Source organism: Mesoplodon mirus, assembly GCF_964341445.2.
Source record: "Mesoplodon mirus genome assembly, chromosome: 14".
Classification (NCBI taxonomy): Eukaryota; Metazoa; Chordata; class Mammalia; order Artiodactyla; family Ziphiidae; genus Mesoplodon; species Mesoplodon mirus.
In genome coordinates this window covers 83,707,133-83,732,034 of record NC_138990.1, presented here as the reverse complement: position 1 = coordinate 83,732,034, position 24,902 = coordinate 83,707,133, and the positions used below count along the sequence as shown (strand labels likewise).

General features: G+C 36.2%; 1 protein-coding gene across 2 annotated transcripts in view; it reads right to left on the bottom strand.

Moving 5' to 3' along the window:
- Nucleotides 1-24,902, bottom strand: part of GMCL1 (germ cell-less 1, spermatogenesis associated) — a 44,040-nt gene that overhangs the window by 4,008 nt on the left and 15,130 nt on the right. The window contains exons 8-13 of one of the 2 annotated variants that reach the window (XM_082641928.1): nt 23,791-23,881; nt 20,855-20,992; nt 12,308-12,377; nt 7,176-7,251; nt 2,199-2,344; nt 45-132 (exon numbers count right to left, since the gene is read on the bottom strand). In XM_082641928.1, coding sequence (XP_082498054.1) covers nt 45-132; nt 2,199-2,344; nt 7,176-7,251; nt 12,308-12,377; nt 20,855-20,992; nt 23,791-23,881 — 609 coding nt within the window. The remainder of the gene's footprint in view (nt 1-44; nt 133-2,198; nt 2,345-7,175; nt 7,252-12,307; nt 12,378-20,854; nt 20,993-23,790; nt 23,882-24,902) is intronic. The other variant, XM_082641929.1, reaches the window with a different exon arrangement.

Here is a 24,902-nt window from a genome sequence, read left to right as displayed (position 1 = left end):
AAATACTATAATGAGAAAATTAACAGAAATGTAATCAAACATACCTGGTCCTTTTCAAGTGTAAGTATTTGATAGCCAGTTGTTCTACCACATATTAGTTTTCCACTACTATCAAAAGAAGCCAAACGTAATCTAGAATAAAAACACACACACACAAAAACTAATGATTTTTTAAAGCACAGATCAATTTAAAATACTTTATTACTTTTTTCTTCCATATTCTATGTCTTTTAATTTTTTTAATTCTCTATAAGTCTTTTATTTGTTAAGAATTTAAAGTCTTTTCAAACTATAAACTGGTTCTATTTAGATTTACAAGCTTGTGCTATTATACATATCTGAGATATAAAAATAATTTATAAGTATGACTTTAAAAATTAATTAATTAATTAGGTTACAGCGGGTCTTAGTTGCAGCACGTGGACTCCTTAGTTGTGGCATGAGAACTCTCAGTTGCAGCATGCATGTGGGATCTAGTTCCCTGACCAGGGATCGAACCCGGGCCCCTTGCATTGGGAGCACGGAGTCTTAGCCACTGCGCTGCCAGGGAAGTCCCCAAGTATGCCTTTTTTATTGTGATAAAATATACATAAAATTTACCATTTTAACCATTTTTAAGTGTATAGTTCTTGGCATTCAACACATTTCACACTGTTCTGTAGTCATCACCACCATCCATCTCTAGAACCTTTTCTTCTTCCCCAGCTGATACTCCGTACCCAGTAAACATGAATTCCCCATTTCTCCTTACCTCAGCCCCTGACAATCACCATCCTACTTTCTGTCTCTATAAACTTGCTACTCTATGTACCTCATGTAAGTGGAATCATACAGTACTCTTGTTTTGTAACTGGCTTATTTCACTTAGTGTAATGTCTTCAAGCCTCATGTTTTGCACATGTCAGAATTCCCCCGATTTTAAGGCAGAATAATATTCCATTGTAGGTATACATCACATTTTGTTTTTCTGTTCATCTGTCGATACCTGGGTTGCTTCCACCTTTTAACTGTTGTGAATAATGTTGCTATGTGTACAAATATGTTTTGAATCCTTGCTTTCAATTCTCTTGGGTAAATAACCAGAAGAGGAATTCCTAGATCATATGGTAATTCTATTTAATTTTTTGAGGAACTACCATACCATTTTCCACAAACTAAGCACCATTTTACATTCCTGCTAGCAATGTACAAGGGTCTAATTTCTCCTCATCTGCACCAACACTTTTGTTTTGTTTTTGATATTAGCCATCCTAACGGGTGTGAGGTGGTATCTCACTGTGGTTCTGATTTGCATTTCCCTTATGATTAGTAATGTTGAGCATCTTTTCATGTGCTTATTGGTCATTTGTATATTTTCTTTAGAGAAATGTTTATTTAAGTCCTTTGCCCATTTTTGAATCAGGTTGTTTTTTTGTTGGGGAATTTTAGGAGTTCTCTATATATTCTTATCAGATATACGGTTAGCAAATTTTTTTCCCCATTCCATGGGTTGTTTGTTCACTTTGTTAAGTGTCCTTTGACACACGATTTAATTTTGATGAAGTTCAACTTTTTTTGTGGTTGTTGCTGCCTGTGCTTTGATATCATACTGAAGAAATCATTGTCAAATTCAATGTCATAAAACATTTCCCCTGTTTTCTGCCAAGACTTATCTTATGGTTTTAGCTCTTATGTTTAGGTCTTTGATCCACTGTGAGTTAATTTTTGTGTATGGTGTAAGGTAAATATAAATACATGACTTTTAAATAATCCGTTCATTAAGCTATTTTCCATTTTGTCAGCATCCTCTCCAGAAAAATATTGCCAGCTCAACTATTAGGCAAAGTTGGACATCTGAAATCCTATAGAAAGTTAAGGAAAATACCAGACATGTTTTCCTGTAAGAATACCTTGTTGTATTTCCAGTTTGGACCTTTTATTTTCTAGGAATAGCAGCAAGGCAACAGCTTCAAGCCCAGTATCAATCCTACACCATTCATATTCCAGCCCATTCTTTCTTCCTGACATATTAGATCTGGGTCTTATAATTGTGATTATTAATACATTTTGTAGGAATGGAGCTTTATCATTTCTTTGCAGTTTCATATATATTGTATCTTACCAAAGTTCTACTATTGTTGGTATAAATTATGGTTTTATTTCATTTCTTATAGTTCTTCTAGAGTGAGGAAGAGTGGGGTGGGAAAATCTCATCCTACCTAAATGCTATGCTCCTTCGAGGTTGTAAACTGACAGTTCCACTACATGGCTGATTCAATGTATTGCGTTTGAAAATGATGTATCGATTGGTGTAAGTTACAAGCAGGTCAAAGCCGAAGTTAAAACCTGTCCACCGCCAGCAGTACTAAAATACAAAGGAGAAAGATTTACTTCAGTTTATCATATTAGCAAGTCAAAAATAAAAAGTTCAAACTGTCTTGTCTTTTTCTAATTCATTTCAAGTATTTCTGTCTTATGGGTCCCTACTTTTTGTCAGTGCCTTAAGGCTTAGCACACCGAATATATCTGTGATATATATACAAGATTTACCACATAGACATAGTATATATCAAAGCCAGCAAAAACAGCCTTTATGATCATTATTCCTTCAGGTACTTTCCTAATATCATCTCTTCATGATCTGTTTCATCAACTCTCTACACTGTAATTTTATCATAACTAATATGGCTTAGTTTATAGTTATAAGCTATACCAACTCTAAGTAGGTATAGTTTAGGGGACTAGGAGTCTAGATAGAGGTAATAAGAATCCACTAAAATTTTTCCTGCTTTAAAAATACTCTGAAATACCTTAAGTGATACCTTGTGTGATCTCTCTTATATGTAAAATCTAAAAAAAAAAAGTATATATATATAAAAAACAACCCTAAGCTTACAGATACAGAGAACAGCTTGGTGGGTGCCAGAGGCGAGGGGTGGGGAGCAGGAGAAATGAGTGAACTGTTTTTTTTAGTTTAAATAAATTTGAAAAATACCCTAAAATACCTTAAGTAACTAACCAACAGATACACAAGTGAGTTATTTTAAATACCATCATGAGGTTCACAATTTGTTTATTCTATCACCTAATAGTTAATAAGAGACTATTAAGTAAAGTGGCGTGGTATAATGAAGTAAAGTTAGGACCTTCAAGTGTTTGGTTGACCCTCTGAATTACAACATTAAATCAAGAGTTCACTGATATTTATTGAGCACATATTTTGTGCCAGGTACTGCTCTAGGCATTGAAGAAATGGCAGTAAAGAAGTTTCTGCCCTAGTAAATGTATATTTTAATACGTGTGTGTTTGTGTGGAGGAGGAGATGAACGACAAACATGAAATGGGATGGAAGAGGACAGGACAGAATGCCAGGAGAGAGTGGCAGGGTAGGGGAGGTGGGCTGGCAGCTGGGGAGCCTGCCGATTCAGGCAGGTGGTCAGGGAACGTCTCTCTAAGGAGATGCTACGAGACTAGAGTCCTGAGTCAACTAAGGAGTGGACTGGGTAGCTATCTGGGGAAAAGTGACTTAGACAAAGAGAACAACAAATACAAAGTTCTGGAGGTAAAAACATGCTTGGCATATCTGAGGAACAGCAAAAAGGCTACGTGGCTAGGGCAATAACTGAGGGGGACTGAAGCTGGAGATGAGTTCAGAGAGTCAGTCAGGGGCCAGAAAACATATGGCCTAGAGTCCACAGTAGGAAAGAGTTTGGATTTCTTCTAAGTGTGGTAAGAGGCTAATGGAAAACTTTAGGGAAGGATGTAACATGATCTAACTTGCAACAAGAGAAGCTACTGCAATGAGAAGCCCGTGCACCGCAAGGAAGAGTAGCCCCCGCTCGCCACAACTAGAGAAAGCCCATGCACAGCAATGAAGACCCAACGCAGCCAAAAAATAAAAAAAAAAAAAAGAATATATTTGGAAGGTATATATTCAAAGGAACTTCTTATGGACAACAGATATGGAACAAAAGAAAGAAGAATCTGAAGTGTGGAGCTTATGCAGTGGATGAACAGACGGGTTATCTATGGGTTGGAGAATACTTGGGAAGGAGGAGTTTGGGAATGAAACTCAAAGAGTTCAGCTGGGACCATTATATTTGAGAGGCTATTAGAATTCTAAGAAAGATGTCAACTGAGTAGCTGGATACAGGAGTTAGGAATTGGTGTAAAGTCATGGGACTATATGAGATCACTTAGGAGTCAGCATAGAGAGCACAGATATGGAAGAAGTCCAAGTACTGAGCCTCCAGTCACACCAACATTTGTTGAGAAAGAGGAGGATCTAGCAAAGACTTAGAGGGAGCAGCCAACGAAGCAGGAAGAAAACCAGCGCAGTATGCTGTCCTGGGAGTCAAATGGAGAAAATCTCCGTGTAGTGAGTGAACAGATGGGTCATGTTGCCAAGAACTTTCGGAAGACTAAAAACTACTCGACTTGGTAATGCAGGAATCACTGGTGACAATGGCACAGCGTTTCACTTGACTTTATTGGAGTAAATGAGTTGGAGTGGATACAGGCAACTTTTTTCAATGAGTTTTGCTTAAAAAGGGTGCAGAGAAATGGACTGGAAGCTAGAGGGGACTGTGAGTCAGGAAATGGTTGAAGATGGGTGATGCTGTAGCATGTTAATATGCTAAGTGAGAAAGATACAGGAGAGAAAAACCGATGATGCAGGAGAGTGAGGCGATGACTGTAGGAGCAAACTGTTTGAACAAGTGAGAAGGGGTGGGGTCCATTACACGAGGAGGTGGACTAGGACAGAAGCAGACAGTTCATCCATTCTAGTAAAAGGAAGAGCACAGCACACGGCTGCAGATCCAAGGAGACTGGTAGTATTGTTGGTAGGAGGATGCACGGATTCTCTTCCTACTGCTTTTATTTTCTGAATGAAGAAAGCAGCAAGGCCAATGGAAAGAATAAGGGTGGTAGCACTGCCCTTTTGAGAAGGTATGAGAGTTACTCCAGGAGCAGGAGGATAAATTCACTAGGGAAGTGTAGGAGGACCACCATTTCGCACTAAAAACCTGCTTGAAGTGTACAGTTACAACATTCAAGTGAAACCTGCTGGGGTTTGTATGGTGTTTTTCTTTAGACACATTCATTTGTATGGAAGCAGGAATGGAATGCATGGAAAGGTGGGATTTAACAAGAACTGGGGTTTAGCCTGGTGAATCTGACTGAGTGAAAAAGGGAAAAAGGAAGTTAAGAGTATAAGCCAGGGACCAATTTTTTTTTACCTTGTATATTGTTTTTAATTAATTGTTACCTACAAAAGTTCCCAGCCTTAATTTTGCTCAATAACTTTTTAAAAATAAATTTATTTATGTATTTATTTGTTTATGTATTTATGTATTTATGTATTTATTTATGGCTGCATTGGGTCTTCGTTGCTGTGCACCAGCTCTCTAGTTGTGGCGAGCAGGGACTACTCTTCGCTGCAGTGCGCGGGCTTTTCACTGCGGTGGCTTCTCTTGTTGCGGAGCACGGGCTCTAGGTGCACGGGCTTCAGTAGTTGTGGCGTGTGTGGGCTCAGCAGTTGTGGTTCGCAGACTCTAGAGCACAGGCTCAGTAGTTGTGGCGTATGGGCTTAGTTGCACTGCGGCATGTGGGATCTTCCCGGACCAGGGCTCGAACCCACGCCCCCTGCATCGGTAGGCGGATTCTTAACCACTGTGCCATCAGGGAAGCCCTGGTCAATAACTTTTTAAAGTTAATTTTTATTGGAGTATAGTTGCTTTACAGTGTTGTGCTGGTTTCTACTGCACAGCAAAGTGAGTCAACTGTACATATACATATATCCCCTCTTTTTTGGATTTCCCTCCCATTTAGTTTAGCACAGAGCATTCAGTAGAGTTCCCTGAGCTATACAGTAGGTTCTTATTAGTTATCTATTTTATACATAGTATCAATAGTGTATATATGTCAATCCCGATCTCCCAATTCATCCCACCCCAGCCAGGGACCAATTTTAAGATGGAACATAAAATATAACTCAAGTAAAGAAAGAAGTAGGGATATGGTGAAAGGGTAATGGGGAAAAGACAGTAAGAACAATGTATTGTACATTCTAGTGGGGTTAAAAAGTTGTTGGGAGTCCAGATACTAGAGGGAGAGTGCTAGAAAGATAACACGAGGTGGAGTCTGCAAGTGGTATGCTTAAAATGGAGATTATGAAGAGGGTACATGAATTAGTGATACAAAAATTGAGGATATGCTTATAGGAAACTGGTTCCTAAGGTAGGGTAGAGCACAAGATCACGGAGGGAAGGAAGGTCAGGGAACAGATGCCAAAATCACCAAGACTGATAAGAAGAGTAGGGAGAAAGAAAGCCAGCAAGCCGAGCGAGTGATGGCCACAGTCAGAGTAGTGAGTGGTGTAGAAGTATGCACTTCAAAGGAGCTGTGATTCAATGACGATGAGGGTGGAACAAGGTCTGGAAGCGACAATAAGGAGGACTAAGGAATAAATAAGATGCTGTTCCTCTTTCATACTCTGCAATTATTAAGGCAAACGTAAAATAATGAAACTTTCAAAATTAAAGTTAAAATGAGGGAAAATCTGGGAGAAAAATAACCAAATGGTTATCTAAATTAGGCTGAATTGTTTTCAAAGATGAAAATTACAATTAGGGTAGAGTTTTTTAAAAAATGTAGTTCATGTCTCTTTAGTGGATGTAAAATCAATTTAATGAGTCACAATCAGCTTTTTAAAAAAAATTAAGTAGAAATACATCTATAGGACACAGCAGCTGTATGCATTGTTTTGTAATACTTTTGTTTCACTTATATGTATTTGTATTGGGTGTTAATGAAATACATAATTTTTAATGTGGGTAGCAATCAAAGCCTTTGAATGTCTTTGATCTTGGGTAACTGTAAAATAGAAAGAATTACTTTTAAGACTATGTAACAGCTCCCATTTAACATCTTATTTATCTTTATTTCTGGTTTGCTGAGGGATCTTCTCATATCTCGTATCCAGACCCAGAAAGTTCAACCGTCTCAGGGAAGGCTGAATAATGAATCACCACTGAGTATGTAACTCCTTGCCCAGGAGATCATGCTACAGAAACTAATCCACAAAAAAGCTCTTCTGATGTATAATATGCATCATGATTGTTATTGAAAGTACATTTCGCACTAATAGTACAACAATTTGTATAAGACTATTAAGAGCCACAACCCGTACTTACTTCACCATCTTTGGCAAGCTTTCTACCACACCTCATGCTACTTCCCTCTAGCTCTTCTTTATTGATTTCTTGAGGCCTAGAGATACATATAAAACATGAAATCTCATGGGAGATAAGCAACTAATATTTGAAAAATAACTGTGAGTTAAAACAAGAGAAAAACTTTCCACTAGATTTAAAAATAAAATTTTGTAGTACAGATAAAAATCAAAATGCAATGATTAAATCTAGCCCATTACCTCTGCTAAATAAAAAAATTTTTTAATCTTTAGTGTTTCATTTATTGCCTTGACGTCTAGAATACTTTTACTAGGGCACAGTGAAACCAGAGAAGAGGGGAAAAAGATCTATGAGAAATTCTGCTTACCGAGAAAATAAAACACTTAAAAGTCTAACTACTAAGTAAAATTAAATTAAAATCTATTATTTAAGACGTGACTTGGTATCACCTACCATTTGATATTATTGTTTGGCACACAAGCCATTTTTTAAAGTAGTACAACTATACAAATTCAGTATTTCATAGAAAACAGTTGTAGAATTTTATCAATTAATCTTTACTTGGCCCTCTTACTTTAAAAACCTTAATCAACTAAGAGAAACACTGTTATTTCAAGATGTAATAATAAAATGACATTATTATTAGCTTAGAATTCCAAATGATAAAATACATTCATTCATATACAGCATTTATTAAGTACCTAGATACTGGGGCCATTATCATCATCATTCTCTAATAAATATATTGAAACAAATACATAAAAAATAATGAAATGTAAATAAAACTAATAAAACATATCCTTGACATCCACGAGCTCAGTCTAGCAGGGAACTAGACATAAGTAAAAATGTAATAACGTGGAGAGAACTGATGATAAGAGCATGAAGAAGGCACAGATTTATTGCCTGGGATTAAAAGTGGGGATCATCACAGAGGAAGTATTATTTGTGTCTGAGAGGGAGTTTGTTGGGGTAGACATCAGGGGTGAACTCTATGCAGAGGAAGGGCATTCCAGGTAGAAGGACTAGCAAAAAAGGACCGGAGCATGAAAGGATACTAAATGTATGAAGAACTTAGTGCACCTGGAGCCTACAATGAGCATGAGAGGAGATAAAGCAAAAAGCATTTGGGACAGACTGTTGAAGGGCCCCACAGGCTATGTTCACAGGAGTTTCAAATTTTCCTATAGATAAGAGAGAGTTCCCATGTATTTGTTCTGTTACTTTAAAATTTTTTCTTACAAAAACTTTCAAACATATAAAAGTAAATAGGGACTTCCCTGGTGGCACAGTGTTTAAGAATCCACCTGCCAATGCAGGGGACACGGGTTCGAACCCTGGTCCGGGAAGATCCCACATGCTGTGGAGCAACTAATCCTGTACGCCATAACTACTGAGCCTGCACTCTAGAGCCCGTGAGCCACAACCACTGAGCCTACGCCCCACAACTACTGAAGCCCACGCACCTAAAGCCTGTGCTCCACAACAAGAGAAGCTACCGCAGTGAGAAGCCTGTGCACCACAAGGAAGAGCAGCCCCCGCTCGCCGCAACTAGAGAAAGCCCATGCACGGCAATGAAGACCCAACGCAGCCAAAAATAAATAAATTTAAAATATAATAAATAAATAAAAGCTTTGCATAAAAAAAGTAAATAGTACAATGAGCCAAATTTTCTCACCATCTAGGTTCAATAATCCTGCTTTAGTTTTACTCCCAACCCACTTCTCCCCACATCCCTCCCAACTGATTATTATTGAGGCTGACCCTCCAGACATCATATCCTTTAATCTGTAAATATATATCACACATAAAGCAATAATCCCTAACTATCATCAAATGTCCCTGGTCTTATTTAAGCAGGGAAGTGAAATTATATTTCTACTTAGGAGGCTAATCCCGTTGGCAATGTGGAAAAGCATTTGGAAGAGAACACTGGAGGGAGACTTTACTAGATTATAACCTAGAGTCAAGGGAGTACACTGTCTTTCTCACTTTAGCAGCCCTACGGTAGCGAGCAGATGCTCAGTATGTGTGGAAGAGAGTGCTTCATTAGGGGCAATACAGTCATATACATAATAAGAAGGCAAGAAAGCCACTTATTCTAACTCAGTCTCTTAGGTGAGGCTCTATATTAAACTCAAGAAGGATACAGATGAGAAAAATCTTGAAAAATAGAGAACATCCAACATGTAAAAACTGAATATACAAAAGAAGTAGGTAGGATGGTTTATAAAACATTTCATACATTACAAAATGCTTCAAATCTGAATTCCAGTAAATAATTAACTCTCATTTTTTGGAGGGGTCTCATTTCTATTTCAACAATCTTACTGTATTTGTGCAAGATAAGTATGCTATGAATATATTTGGGAAAAGATGGGATATAAGTTACAAGTAAAGTAGAAACTAAGAACCCTGGATAATAATCTTGCAATCATTATCTTAAGTTTATAGAACCCTTTCACACACTCACTGTTTAGCTATAAACACAACTAGGCTATTATTTTAGTAAGTTCTTTAGTGTATAAAAATAATTTAAAAGAGATCAGGGCAGAAAAAAATTTAAATGTAAAACCTTTTTATATACTCACAGGTGGACTGTCTCTTCACACTGCCTATACCAAGGAGCTAGTATAAAGATCAAACAATAAATGTGGAAGTACTTCTCTGAACTGCAAAGCACTACACATTGAAAGAACAGATAATATGCTTTCTCTTAAAATGAAGACAGTACATAAATATTTTCTAGAAGGGTCATATGCTTTTTTTTTTTTTTAGCGGTACGCGGGCCTCTCACTGCCGTGGCCTCTCCCATTGCGGAGCACAGGCTCCAGATGTGCAGGCTCAGCGGCCATGGCTCACAGGCCCAGCCGCTCCGTGGCATGTGGGATCTTCCCGGACCCGGGCACGAACCCGTGTCCCCTGCATCGGCAGACTCCCAACCACTGCGCCACCAGGGAAGCCCGGGTCATATGCTTTTGATGAAGGCACCTGTGTAACCAGATGGGTTAATTCACCTTACACTCAAGTCTTCAAAAAACCTATTACAGGGGACTTCCCTGGTGGCCCAGTGTCTAAGACTCCACGCTCCCACTGCAGGGGGACTGGGTTCATCCCTGGTCAGGGAACTAGAGCCCGCATGCCGCAACTAAAAGACCCCACGTGCTGCAACTAAAAGATCCCGTGTGCTGCACCTAAAGATCCCACGTGCCGCAACTAAGATCCGGTGCGGTCAAATAAATAAATAAATAAATATTTTTTTTAAAAAAAGAACTTAAAAAGACAAAACAAAAAAAACCCTATTACATTAGTGAGAATTTGACAATACTGCCACAAATAAGAAAATTGGCTCTACCTATACATATATATGAAGATCATGCTTTATGAAAGCATTATTCCAGGTAATATTTCAATAGCTTAAAAGAATATCATAACACTAAGTAAAACAAAGTATATGAATTATTCAATTTTACTAATATAGCAAGTGACAATACAAACATTCTGTTATACTAATTGACCAAAAAGATAAATATTTATAATATTGATAGTTATAGAAATATAAGAATAAAAGCTGATTACATGATCTTTTCTCTAACAGCTCTTGATTTTAATACTGTTACTGGTTTTTCAACATAATGAATACATTTAAAAATTCATAGCAAAATCCATACACCTGTGGTCAATTAATCGACAACAACAGAGGCAATAATATATTAATACAATGGAGAAAAGACAGTCTCTCCAACAAGTGGTGGTGGGAAAGCTGGACAGCTACATGTAAATCAATATGAACACTCCCTCACACTATATACAAAAAAACTTCAAAATACTTTAAATACCTAAGTATGAGACATGACACCATAAAACTCCTAGAAAAGAACATCGGCAAAACATTCTCAGATATAAGCTGTAGCAATATTTTCTTAGATTAGTCTCCCAAGGCAAAAGAAATATAAGCAAAAATGAACAAATGGGACCTGACCTAATCAAACTTAAAAGCTTTTGCACAGCAAAGGAAACCATAAACAAAATGAAAAGACAACCTAGGGAATGGGAGAAAATATTTGTAAATGATGTGACCTACAAGGGGTTAATATCCAAAATATACAAACAGCTCATACAACTCAAAAAAAAAACAAACCATCCAATCAAAAAATGGGCAGAAGACCTAAATAAACATTTCTCCAAAGATGACATACAGATGGCCAACAGGCACATGGAAAGATGCTCAACATCAGTATTATTAGAGAAATGCAAATCAAAACTACAATGAGATAACACCTCACACCAGTCAAAATGGGTATCATCAAAAAGTCTACAAATAATAAATCTGGAGAGGGTGTGGGGAAAAGGGAACCCTCCTACACTGTTGGTGGGAATGTAAATTGGTGCGGCTCCTATGGAAAACAGTGTGGAGATTCCTTAGAAAACTAAAATTAGAGCTACTATACCCCGCAATTCCACTCCTTGGCATATATCCCAAAAAGATGAAAACTCTAATTCAAAAAGATACATGCACCCCAATGTTCACAGCAGCACTATTTACAAGAGCCAAGACATCAAAGCAGCCCAAGGGCCCATCAACGGATGATTGGCTTAGGAAGATGTGGTATATTTATATACAGTGGAATATGTATTACTCAGTTATAAAAAAGAATGAAATATTACCATTTGCAGCAACATGGATGGACCTAGAGAATATCATACTAAGTGAAGTAAGTCAAACAGAGAAAGACAATTATAAGATATCACTTATATGTGGAATCTAAAAAAAAGAATACAAATGAATCTATATATAAAACAGAAGAACTCACAGACAAACAAACTTACGGTTACCAAAGGGGAAAGGGAGGGGTGGCGGGATAAATTAGGAGTATGAGATTAACAGATACAAACTACTATACACAAAACAGATAAGCAACAAGGATTTACTGTATAGCAAAGGGAACTATATTCAGTATCTTATAGTAACCTATAATTGAAAATAATCTGAAAAATATATATATATATACAACTGAATCTCTTAGCTGTACACCTGAAACTAATACAATATTGTAAATTAACTATATTTCAGTAAAAAAAAAAAATTTTTTTTTTTTTTAATGAACAATGCTATGATGTACCATACTTACCCCACCTCACTGTCTTGTTCTGCCCGGAGCATAGCAAACCACTGCTGTTTATACACAGAACATAGCCATTCTGAAGTGTAAAAATACATATAAGAATAATAAGAAATATGGAAAAACATAAAGGATTTAAAAATTTTAAGAAGTTGATAAAATTTTTACCATTTTAAAATTCAAGTTTAAAACAGCAATAAGTAAAGCTGGTAATTTTATTTTATAAATATGCTATAACGATACAGCTTAATGATTTTTAAAGTGGTAAATGTTATCTTCCTCTGCTTTAGGACAGATTCTACTTAGATCACATACATTTAAAACTTTAGTTAAAAGTATGTTCTAGTATTTAATAATTTCCTTTTCATAGCTCATACTATTTTTCATTTGTGAGAAACATACTAAAAGTAATATTTTCAGTTTTAACAAAAGCTTTAATAGAAAACTGAATGGATTGTTCCTATATTAAATTATCTGAAAACAATTAATGAGAAATATACCATCTCTAAATTATTAGATGAATTATGCAACTCAAGAAATAATTTTGACACGATTTAGATAACTATTATAATTTAAATTATTACAAATGGAATATAATAATTATAGATATTCTTCCCTTTAATAATAAGCATATAATTTTTCCACAAAATGAGACTGTGGAAGCTGAAATTTTAATTATTTTACATAAAAACATGGATTTATTAAAAATATAAGCAGAACTGGCTTAGCACCATATTTATTTTTTGCTCTTATTTATTCCCAACTAAAAGGGTAGTTTTTCTAATTTTTAAGTTAAGTGATTTCTCTACCTCTACTGAAAGGCAGGGGAAAAACCCTAGTGCAATTAAAATCTGGGTTTTCACTTCATAATTCTCTACCTAATAAAAGGTATCCAGATGACTTGCACTGATTTATTGGTGTCCTTCCTTAAAATTCTCTATAAATATACTTATGAGTGCTTCTTTCCCTAAAATAATATTGTTGCTATTATAAGGAATAACTGCTGAATATCTAGGCCACAAACAATTCATCTTCAGTAGGTAAAGACTAACAGCAAAGTTTATGTGACTCAGTATACCTACACACATATTGTTCATCTTATGTGCAAGGTATTTGGATTTTAAAATTCTGTTTTACTGTATTTTATTAAAAAAAAAAAAAGCTGATCCCTTCCCATTAAAATGATTTCTCAACTCACTACTGGTTATGCCTGTAGTCTGAAACTCGATGATCCAGAGATAGAATAGGCTTTTCATGATTCATTTATAAAAATGGAATGAAAGGGTTACACATTCATATTCTCAAATATCATGTAAGCTATATCCCATGAAAATGTTTTAAAATTTAGTTTCAACAACTTTGAATAAACTCCTTTAAAACTAAAAGCATTTTTTTTTTTGGCTAAGCCACCTGGCTTGCGGGATCTTAGTTTCCTGACCAGAGATTGAACCCAGGCCTCGGCAGTGAAAGCACCGAATCCTAACCATTGGACTGCCAGGGAATTCCCTGAAAGCATTTTTTAAAAGTTAAAAATGTGGGTACACATTTTTGTCCCTCCTTTCTTGCCTTAATATAAAAGAGTAAAAAGTCAAACTAGAAATCTTTTTGGTCACAGGTAGTTCATCCAGTAGCAGCAGCCCCAAAATAAGTCACTAGAACCACTAGTTCAAATGCAATGTTGACAGTTGATACACAGGGGGAAATCTCTGATAAAATGAGATTGAAAAACATGGGATAAAAATAAGTGAAACAATTTGCCTTATACAGAATTTTTAATATGATTATATGCAGACGTATCTCCCAAAACGCAGATACACTAGGCAGAGTTTGCCAGAATTCTTTTTGGCAGAGTTAGTGTTCAGTGGAAAGATTCTGAAAAAGTGCCTTCAAGAAACTTCCACTCAGTGAAAACAAATTTAAGCACTTTTAAACTTTATCAGACCAAGATACAAAACAAAAACTCAAAACGGGCACATCAAAGTGGCATTTGACAGTGCTATAAATCAGCAGCTGCAGATCTAATCAACAGCAGTTTTTTTTTTATTAGTTTCTGCTTTATAACAAAGGGAATCAGTCTCAACAGCAGTTTTGAATGTAAACACAGTACTTTTCTAATAGAATAAATGAGATAAGTCAGAATGAATTTATTTAGATCATTTCTCTTGTCTTATACAAAGGATATGGGGAAGGGGGTCTCCAAAAGTATACTATTTGAAAATCTAAATGTCTTAGATTTACAAAACTTTAAAACACAAACAGAAAGATAAGATACGCCCTGAATTTGCCTAGTTTTATTGTTTAAATGAAAGAAACAGTGTATATTCAGGTATATACACATACAAAAATCTACTCACAACCAGTAAAGCATATAGCAAAAAACAGCCTACAGGTTGAATGTTATATGAAACACGTTAAGTCAGAATTAGATCATGAAGGTTAAGGACAGTCTACATAATAAAAAATTCCTATCTGGATAAAAGAATATTTTGTACAGAGCATCTAGGTATATTAGTATAAAGTTATGGAGAAGTTCGTCTCAAAGATCTTCATGTATAATAACCTAAAAATCTAGTTCCAAAAGATGACAAATTTACTGAGTACAGTATTTCTCAATAAACCTAATTACATGAATGTATATACCTTTTCATTTTAAGCAACTTATTTTCATAAAATTCATACTGCTTTAACAATTATCATCTCTATTGAATTTACGAAAATATTAAGCATTAAGTTTCCCCATTATTCCCACAACAGTAATTCCTGATATAAAAAGTTACAATAGGGCCTCCCTGGTGGCGCAGTGGTTGAGAGTCCGCCTGCCGATGCAGGGGATACGGGTTCGTGCCCCGGTCTGGGAGGATCCCATATGCCGCGGAGCGGCTGGGCCCGTGAGCCATGGCCGCTGGGCCTGCGCGTCCGGAGCCTGTGCTCCGCAACGGGAGAGGCCACAACAGTGAGAGGCCCGCATATCGCAAAAAGAAAAAAAAGAAAAAAAAAAAAAAAAAAAAAAAAAGTTACAATAATACCTATTTTCTTGCCCACAATGCAAAGTAAGGGAATAAATCTATTTCATTACTTTGTTATCAAAAGCCAAAAAATTAAACATACTCAAAAGAATGGTGATTCAAAGTTAAGTCTGAATTCAAAGTTAAGTTTGCTTAAGTTTCTGCAACTGGATATGCAAACTTAAAGAGATTAAACATAGTGGACTTCTTTTAAGTAAGATGTAGCCAAAAAAAATATGGGCTTTAGAACAGGAAAGACTTGGGGTTGCAGTTGAGCTCTGCTTCTCACTAGCTGTATGACAGGATAGTAATACTTCACTTCAACTATAAAATGGGAACAACTACCTTGATAATTTCAAAGATTATGTTACATGATAGGTGTTAAATGTATAATCTGGCATATTACCTGGGACACTGTGAAGAATCTACATGTATTTGTTTACTTTTCCAAATCTATAATCTGGCATATAACCTGGGACACTGAAGAATCTACACATATTTGTTTACTTTTCCTCCTCCCCTTTAAGGTTCTTAGGTTAGGAGCTAGAACCTAAACTCATCTGATAGAGTAAATACAGTATTAGGCCATATGTAAGTTAGTATGTTTCAGAAAATGATTTTAGTTCACACAAACTGAGTGCCTACTACCTGTCAAGCACTGTATTATGTACCTGAGAGAAAAAGATGAAAAACATACAGTCCAAACAGAACACAGATATATTCTGTACTACAGTAATCTAGCAAGAGATGACAATGTCTTAACAACGAAGTGGTAGCAGGCAAAAAAAGGAGGTGAGTTTGAGAATTATCTAGGGAAAAAATCTATAGGACATGTTGAACGGATGTGGAGGAAGAGAGTTTGAGGAGGACAGGATGACTTGCAGGATTCTGCCATTTTTTGTGAGGCTGGGTGGGTTTTTAACGTTGATGACTGATAAGCGAACACGGGAAGAAAATACCAGGGACTAGAGCTGGAGAGGAAAGATATAAGTACTGTTTTGTTTTTTTGTTTTTTTTAAAGAATTTACTTATTTATTTATTTATTTATTTTTGGCTGTGTTGGGTCTTTGTTGCTGTGTGCGGGCTTTCTCTAGTTGCAGTGAGCGGGGGCTACTCTTCGTTGCGGAGCACAGGCTCTAGGCATGCAGGCTTCAGTAGTTGTGGCACATGGGCTCTAGAGCTCAGGCTCAGTAGTTGTGGTGCACATGGGCTTAGTTGCTCCGCGACATGCAGGGTTTTCCCGGACCAGGGTTCAATCCCGTGTCCCCTGCATTGGCAGGCGGCTTCTTAACCACTACGTCACCAGGGAGGCCCATAAGTACTGTTTTGAATAGATGAACTGAAGCAATTTACACATGGCTAGTAACAGTTGGATATTCAAGTATGAAACTCAGAGGAGAGGTCAGAACTAGAAGCTTTCAATAAGTCATATGAATGAAGGGAATCACTCTGGGACACTAAACAGAATGAAAAGATCAATGATGCGCTAAGGGCAACCTCAGGAAGTTAAGAGGTGGGCAGAGTAAGAGAAGCTTACAAAAGAAAAAGAGAAGGAATGGTCAGAGAGACAGGAAAAGAATCAGGAGAGTACAGCATTTCTAAACTAAGGTAGTACTGTAAGAATTTCAAGAAAAAAACTAACAAACCATGATATAAAATGCTAGAGAAGTTAAAGTAAGACTAACATGAGGCCACTAGATTTTACAAACAGGACAAACCTAACTTTCGCTAGAAAGTTTCAGTGAAATAGTGGGGCCAAAGACAGACTGAAGTGGGCTGAGGAATGACTGAAAGGTAAGGAGATGGAGCAGCAACTCTGAAGAAGGTGATTATAAGGACAGGAGCAGTTACCATGAAGGGGACTCAGGGTCAACATGGGGGGCGGGAGCGGGAGGGAGGGATTTGTTTTGTTTTTTAATAAGAGATTTGACCACACTTATAAGCTGAGGGAGAACAGGAGGGGGCTGAAGACACATTATTAAATGACAGTGCAAAATCCCATAATAAACAGGAAGTGATAGGATTATGAACACAGTAGAAGGTTGGCTTGCACAGGGAGGGAGCACCTCAAAACCTCTGGGACAGGACAGGAAGGACAGGTGAAGAAGCCCAGGAATCTAAACAAATTTCTGCCTGATTACCTTGCAAAAATTTATAAATTTATATAAAAATTTGAAGGAGAATTTATATTAAAAAATAGGAGAGTTCCCATACTGACAGCGAGGTTATTGGAGAGGAAGCTTGAACAGAGTGGTAGAGGTTTGATATATAATTGCTGAAGCAAATGAAAAAGAGGAATGACCAAGTAAAAGTAGTATATAAGGAGTCCCAAGGTCCAGGCTTAGCACTGAAATATGAGTTTGCAGTGGCACCAATACAAAAGTTATAGAATGCTCTGGAGCAGTACTCAGCACAGAGTAGAAGGTATAGAAACAAAGAAGGTTTAATTTAGTTTTAGAATTTTGTAAAGTAGAAGGACAAAGAGTTGAAAGCAACTGTGAAAGAGAGTGGTCCAGATGATCTAACATGAAATCCAGGCCCGAAAGGAAGAAAAGGCAGGAGGTTTGAAAGACTGGCAGAAAATGGAAGGCTTAAGACGGATTGGAGGGCTTCCCTGGTAGCGTAGTGGTTAAGAATCCGCCTGCCAACGCAGGGGACACAGCTTCGAGCCCTGGTCTGGGAAGATCCCACATGCCGCAGAGCAACTAAGCCTGTGCGCCACAACTACTGAGCCTGCACTCTAGAGCTCACGCGACACAACTACTGAGGACCACGCGCCTAGAGCCTGCGCTCTACAAGAGAAGCCACGGCAATGAGAAGCCCACCCACCGCAACAAAGAGTAGCCCCCGCTTACCGCAACTAGAGAAAGCCCACGCGCAGCAACAAAGACCCAACTCAGCCAAAAATAAATAAATAAATAAATAAACAAATAAATTTATTTATTTAGAAAAGACGGATTGGAAAGCAAACAACAGTGTAAAAGGAATGAGGCTATTAACATGCTAGAAGGTTACAGCTTGCAAACGGTGAGAAATTCTGGGTTACAAGGTTCATAGGTGGCAAGTGCTTAATGATCAGCAAAGATAAATGTTACAGGAGTTGAGGTCAAATTACTAGGAGGCTAGGGTACTAAATGGAATGATAACATGGACACATTATGTTACTGAACAGGTGTAGAGAGGCAGACAGAAATTAAGTGCCCAAGTCTTCAATGAATGTGGAAGAATGACTAGGGATCAGAAAAGAAAGAATAGAGGGTGAGCTGGATCATATGCAACAGAGGGGGCTGGCCCATGACTATCTGGCCTCCTAACCCTTTATTAGCAGGGTGTCTTAAGAGACAGAATGTCCTCTACAGAGGGAAAATAGTCTCTTCTGGGAGAGCTAAATAAATGGAGAGAAGAGATGGAAGACATGAGAGGACATAAGAGAATGGTCAGGGAGGAATGGCAACAAGAGAGGTCAGAGGTATCAAAGGGAAGGGAAGTATGACAACGAAATCATGGAATGAAACACACATAATGATCTGACCTAAGGTAAATCTAATTCCATGATATAATGGAATTCAACTGTGCTTGACACAGTTAAATCCTAAAATACAATGCGTCTATACAAAATCCTGATTTAATTTGGAATTAAACATATTTCTATTAAAATTTTAGTTTAATTTTTTCTATTTTAATTCTATTTGAATTTAATTCTGACCTAAAGATGATCAAAATGTATGCATTAAAATTCCCCAGATTACTGAATGCATAACTTTGAATAATGTTAACACGTGTTTGGCACTATTTCTGAAAAATGAGCAGTCAATTTTAGCTAAGTAATTGAAATTATTTTCATTTATTTCAAATCTAGGATACATTCCTATTGAGAGCATTTACCAATGTACCTTAAAAATGTGAGCTATGTGGCCACTTTCTGCCCTCTCACAAAGAGCATGGGATATAATTTTAACTTATACTCTGCTTTTGAAATGATAACTTTTATTTGGATATACAGGAAAAACTATTTGTCCATTTATATTCTAAAAGGAAAAAAAATGCCCTTTACTGTAATTTTAGGTCAGGAAAAAAATGGCTGAAATCTGGTCAGAAATTTAGGATATAAATTCTTTTTAATTTTATACTAAATAAAATATTTCAGACTAGAAATACTTGTACCCATTTGCATTCCAAAAATATAAAGCTTATCCACTTGCATCACAGAAACACCTGAATTAAACTACTTTACAAAAGACTTTATTTTTTAACCTCCTTCAAAATTCATTTCTAGAGAGCCTTAAAAGCAAGTATGATTAGAGTGGGAGTATGTAATAGGCCTTGGCATCTAATATTACACCATTGCTAGGGTCTGGTGTATAACACATACTAAAACTATTACAGAACTGCTATACTATAAGGGAACATAACCTTCAAGAGAAACTGTGACTTAAAAAACAAACAAACAACAAAAAAACCCCAGACCCACGACCCACACAAACGTAATACAAATGATTTATACAAAATTAACCAAAAAAACCACTGTCTATAAACCTGCCTAGAGTGATTTTATAAAAAATGCATTATTCTTTTTTTTTTCTTTTTTGCGGTACACGGGCCTCTCACTGTTGTGGCCTCTCCCGTTGCGGAGCACAGGCTCCGGACGCGCAGGCTCAGTGGCCATGGCTCACAGGCCCAGCCGCTCCGCGGCATGTGGGATCTTCCCGGACCGGGGCACGAACCCACGTCCCCGGCACCGGCAGGCGGACTCTCAACCACTGCGCCACCAGGGTAGCCCAAAAATGCATTATTTTAAGACTACCAGAAATGTTAACTCTGGGTTTGTTTTCCATTCAATACTTTTGTAAATAAATTACAGGTTTCAGTTAACAATTTAAATCTATAAACACACAGCTATATTAAAAACCGAGGTGTCAAAAAACTATAACTTTCAGATAAATCTATACATATTTACAAGTCAATCTTCAAACAAATTCTATTTTCTGTTTCTTAAATGCAAATATAGTACTAAACTTAATCCTACACAAGCACTAGATACTTAACTTAAAAAACTAAATCAGTAATTGTTTCAAAATTTTAAAATTTTAATTGGCAAAGGTATTACATTTGCTTTGACAAAAAGTCTTAACTAGGATAAGAAAAAAACCAGAAAATAGCAAATTTAAGGAGTATTAATAGAAAAAGCAGTTGACCTCTAAATAGTACTTCAAAAGTCTTTTTTATTTTATTAATTTTTTTTTTCAAAAGTCTTTTGAAAGTCTAGTCCAAAATAGCGTATTGGTTAAGCAAATTAAAGGACACACACATTATAGAATACTATATAGCCATTTAAATGTTCTGAAGAGTATTTAATGATATGGGAAAATACTCACAATATATAATGTGAACAAAGAAAATTATCTATATGGTATGATTCTGCTTTGGTATAAAAATGTATACCTTATTGGAATTAAGGATAATTTCTATTTTCCTCATTATTTTTTTCTATGATACTACTATTATAATCAGAAAGATATTACTTAAAATCATAATTTCTTCATGTTCTTACCTGAAGGTACTAGAGAATCTTGTTCGATAATTCTCGCGGAGGCCAAATCACTGATAATATACTGTAATCTTAAATGTCTGAATACTGACACAAATGGTTTTCCTTGCTCAGTTTCAAGAAAGGTCATACCTTCAAAATCTGTAAAAGAAAACAAAAAAACAGCTTAAATTAAATAGCCATTTTTTTCAAATCAATTTATTTATTCCTACATGTTTTTATGGGCAGGGACACACACACACACACACACGTCTATTAGAATACAAATAAGCTAGTTTCAAAGTTTTCAAGGATTTTATAAACTTTGGGTGTGTGGATAAAAAACTTGGGGAGATTTAGAAAAAAGCCCCAGGAAATTAACTTTGGTCCTAATTAGACCCTTGGGCTGGGAATTCAATTGACACCTTTCTGGAGTTTGCAGCTTACAGTGAGTGCAGCAAGGTGGGAAAAGAAGGCTTGAGAATGGTGGTTAGGATTCAGGTATCTTTCCAGAATCCCACCACTTCAGTGGAACTCTAGAGCCCAGATGCCTCTCTCAAGGATCTTCACAAGATACACAGGACATGGAACATTTCTTGGGATCTTTCTAATTTATGCTTTAGTTTCATGTGATGAACACTAGTTAATACATTAATTCTCTATTAAAATACAAAATAAGATACAAAGACATTGTAGCCATGGATTTGCAACACAAGGGTAGTATTTATTGTTAAAATAATTCAAGTTTATCAATTTTTTCTTTTAGGGAGAATTTAAGGTTATTTCTAAAAATACTCTCAGTTGCATTCTAATATGCTTTCATGAGTGGGAAGGAAAGATCTGGAGTTACTGCTATCAAGCAGAGACTTGTACATAATCCCTAGCCTGTTCTCTATTACAAGGTATACCCATGGCAGTGGACTCAGCCTTGTTGCTATTAAGGATAGTAAATAAAAGAAGAAATCCCTACATATAATAGTGCAGAAAAATTTCTAAATTTCTATTGTTCTGATGGTCCTGACCCATATATATCTGCAAAGTCAAATAATTAAGAAAACTTAAGAGAAATATACTAAAATATAGTGGGTGAGGGGACCACGAGTGATTTTTTTGGTCTTATTTCCTGAGTATTCATCACTTTTATAATTTAAAAACTGTATGAAATAAACCTATAAAGTCCTCACTGAAAAACAACTTATAAAGTTCTCACTGAAAAACAAGGACATCAGACATACATTTTGCCTTATGCAATAAATGTTTCCCTGAAAAGTTATCTTAAAATGCATACTTTTACACTACTGAGGCTGGGATGGAGAGCCTGGAGTGGGAAAACCAGAAGGGGACCACAGCTTCTTATTCTAGTTTCTGCCACTTAGGCTACAGAATAATTTCTCTCTTGATGGACTGCTGCAGTTAATCCAACTGGAGCTCAAATAAGCATAAATTTATGTCAACATTTACCTAACATCTATTGTTTCCATTGAGTCCCTTTGCCTCCCCCGCAAAATATTTATTTATTTATTTAGGCTCTGCTGGGTCTTAGTTATGGCATGTGGGATCTTCACTGTGGCATGCATGCGGGATCTAGTTCCCCGACCAGGGATCTAACCCAGGCCCCCCTGCACTGGGAGCATGGAGTCTTACCCACTAGACCACCAGGGAAGACCCCCTTTGCCTTTTTAGCTTCTCCACCGTCCTTATCTTTTTCAGCTTTTATCTCTGTTTTTTAAGTTAAATTTTCTCCTCTACTTTTTTCCTTTATAATTTCTCAAATCCCTCTTTAAATGCCATAATGTAGCTCTAAAGTATAATTTAAGATAGAAGTTTAGCATTTTGTTCTTCAAGCAAATCAAGTTAGATTTTATTGATATGGTCATTTACACATTTTTGGTTCATGAGCTTGAAGGAAAAATAATTAGCTAGTAAATCTCACTACATAAAATAATTCTCAAAATTTATTTAAACAAGACAAAAAGAGCACTAAATTTTAATAAAGAACCTCTATTCATCAAAAGACACCTTCAGAAAAGTTAAAAAAACTACAAACTGAAAGATAAATGCAACACACACTTATGGCAAAGAATCAAGAATATATAAAGAATGCTGACAAATCAGTAAGAAAAGACAAATACAATATTAAAATAGGAAAAAAACCTGAACAGACATTTCACAGAAGAAGAAACATATGGCTGATAAACACACAAACAGGTGTTCAATCTCCTTAGTTTTCAAGGAAATGAAAATCAATACCACAATATGAAATAGTTCAATAACAAAAAAACAGGATGATATATTGTCCAGTGGTGTGCTGGATCTGGCTTGTGCTGGCTCACAGGAGCTGATGGTATGCATTTCCTCCCAACTCCACATTCAGTGGTGTCACGTTACTAGCCTGAAATTAGCCATGCTGGGAGAATTTGTATCATGAAAATTTAAAAAAATGCTACAAATAAGTGATTATTTTTTTATAGAGGCAGCTTACCAGCACATCACTATGCCACGCATTCATGTTAAGACATGCAAAATGCCATAACATTAAACACTTAAACATTTTTTTAAAGCGAAGTCAGAGGGACACAATAGGAAAGAAGCACACGAGCAGTCTGAAGTTACTAATGTTCTAGTACTTGAAGATTAGTTCACTGAGGTTCAATACATTATTTAAAAAAATGAAAAAGGTGGCCATGCATGGACCAAAAATAACAGTGTACTACAAAAATTGTGAACTAAGGATTATGATTTTTATCCACTTCTTTGCATCTGAGGGCCATTAAAATTTTGTTTTTTCTGTATCTGTTTTATCCAGTCTCAATTTTCTCAGTGTAAATGCGGAGTTGAATTAGATCATTGCTAAGGTCCTCTCCAGCTCTAAAATCCCCTAGGTTTATCAGGGCCTGATTTTAATTAAATTTCAATTTAAAACAAAAAAGACAAGTTCTCAATAAAAATTTCAGGCATACCTTTTCTCTTCTTAGAAAACCAGACATCTGTTTCAGTCAAAAGCTGGTTTAAAGATCCATTCCAGGAAGGCACAAGTTGAAGGAACATCCACTAGGTTAAAAAAATAAATTAAAAAAATTACAAGACTTCATTTAGCTTATGATTTTACATTTTCAAACTGCTTCCTTAAAACATGATATCTAAAAAATTTAATTTCCATTTTACAAGCAATTGAAAGAAGTAGAACTATCACATGATATGCTCAGAAGTCTTAAATTCATCATGGTGTTAATCATGGTCCAAAGATAAAAACTAGATGAGTATATGATAAGGAATAAGCTAATCCCTGAAAAGTACTTATGGTCTCAGACACACTGTAATTATAGTATTAAAAAGGTAAATGTTCTATGTGTGTGTGTGTGTGTGTGTGTGTGTGTATAATATACACACACTATTATGTATATTATATATAATATACTATATATATATAAAATATACTAATTTATTCTACTCACCAGTTAATTCAGTTTCACTACACATTACGTGAGATTATAAAAGAAAAAATTAAATATGGGAAAAAGGAGTTTCTTATTGTCTTAATTGCTGTTGAGACAGTATGCAGAGTAATGAAGAGCATTACTGTTTTTTAAATCCTAGCCCTGTCATTTAATAGCTAGGGAAATTATATCACTATGTAATCTGGGCCTTAATTTCTTCATTTGTAAGATGAGCATGATAACATGTCAATGTCACAGGACATTAAAAGAATTAATATGCGTGACATACTTAGAGCAGTGCCTGGCACACAGTAAGCATTCATCGATAATTACGGGAAAGAATGAATACTACCAGTGGCTCAGAGATAGAAATGGACTGTCTACCCTCCTTTAACGACTGGTTAACACAGTTACTAAACTGTCCTGAGGAATAATAGTAATAGAGTCTCATCTCTATCATAAGACAAACAATCCCAATGATATAACCTAGAAGGTGACTATTCCCAGATTTCACGACCGCATTAGTACAGACTCAACTACACTGTGAGTGTAGACTCAACTACATTTTTATCCCATGTTAGCTAGGGACAAAAGGCTAAAGGCAAAATTATGCAGTGGGAAAAGCAATGGACTAG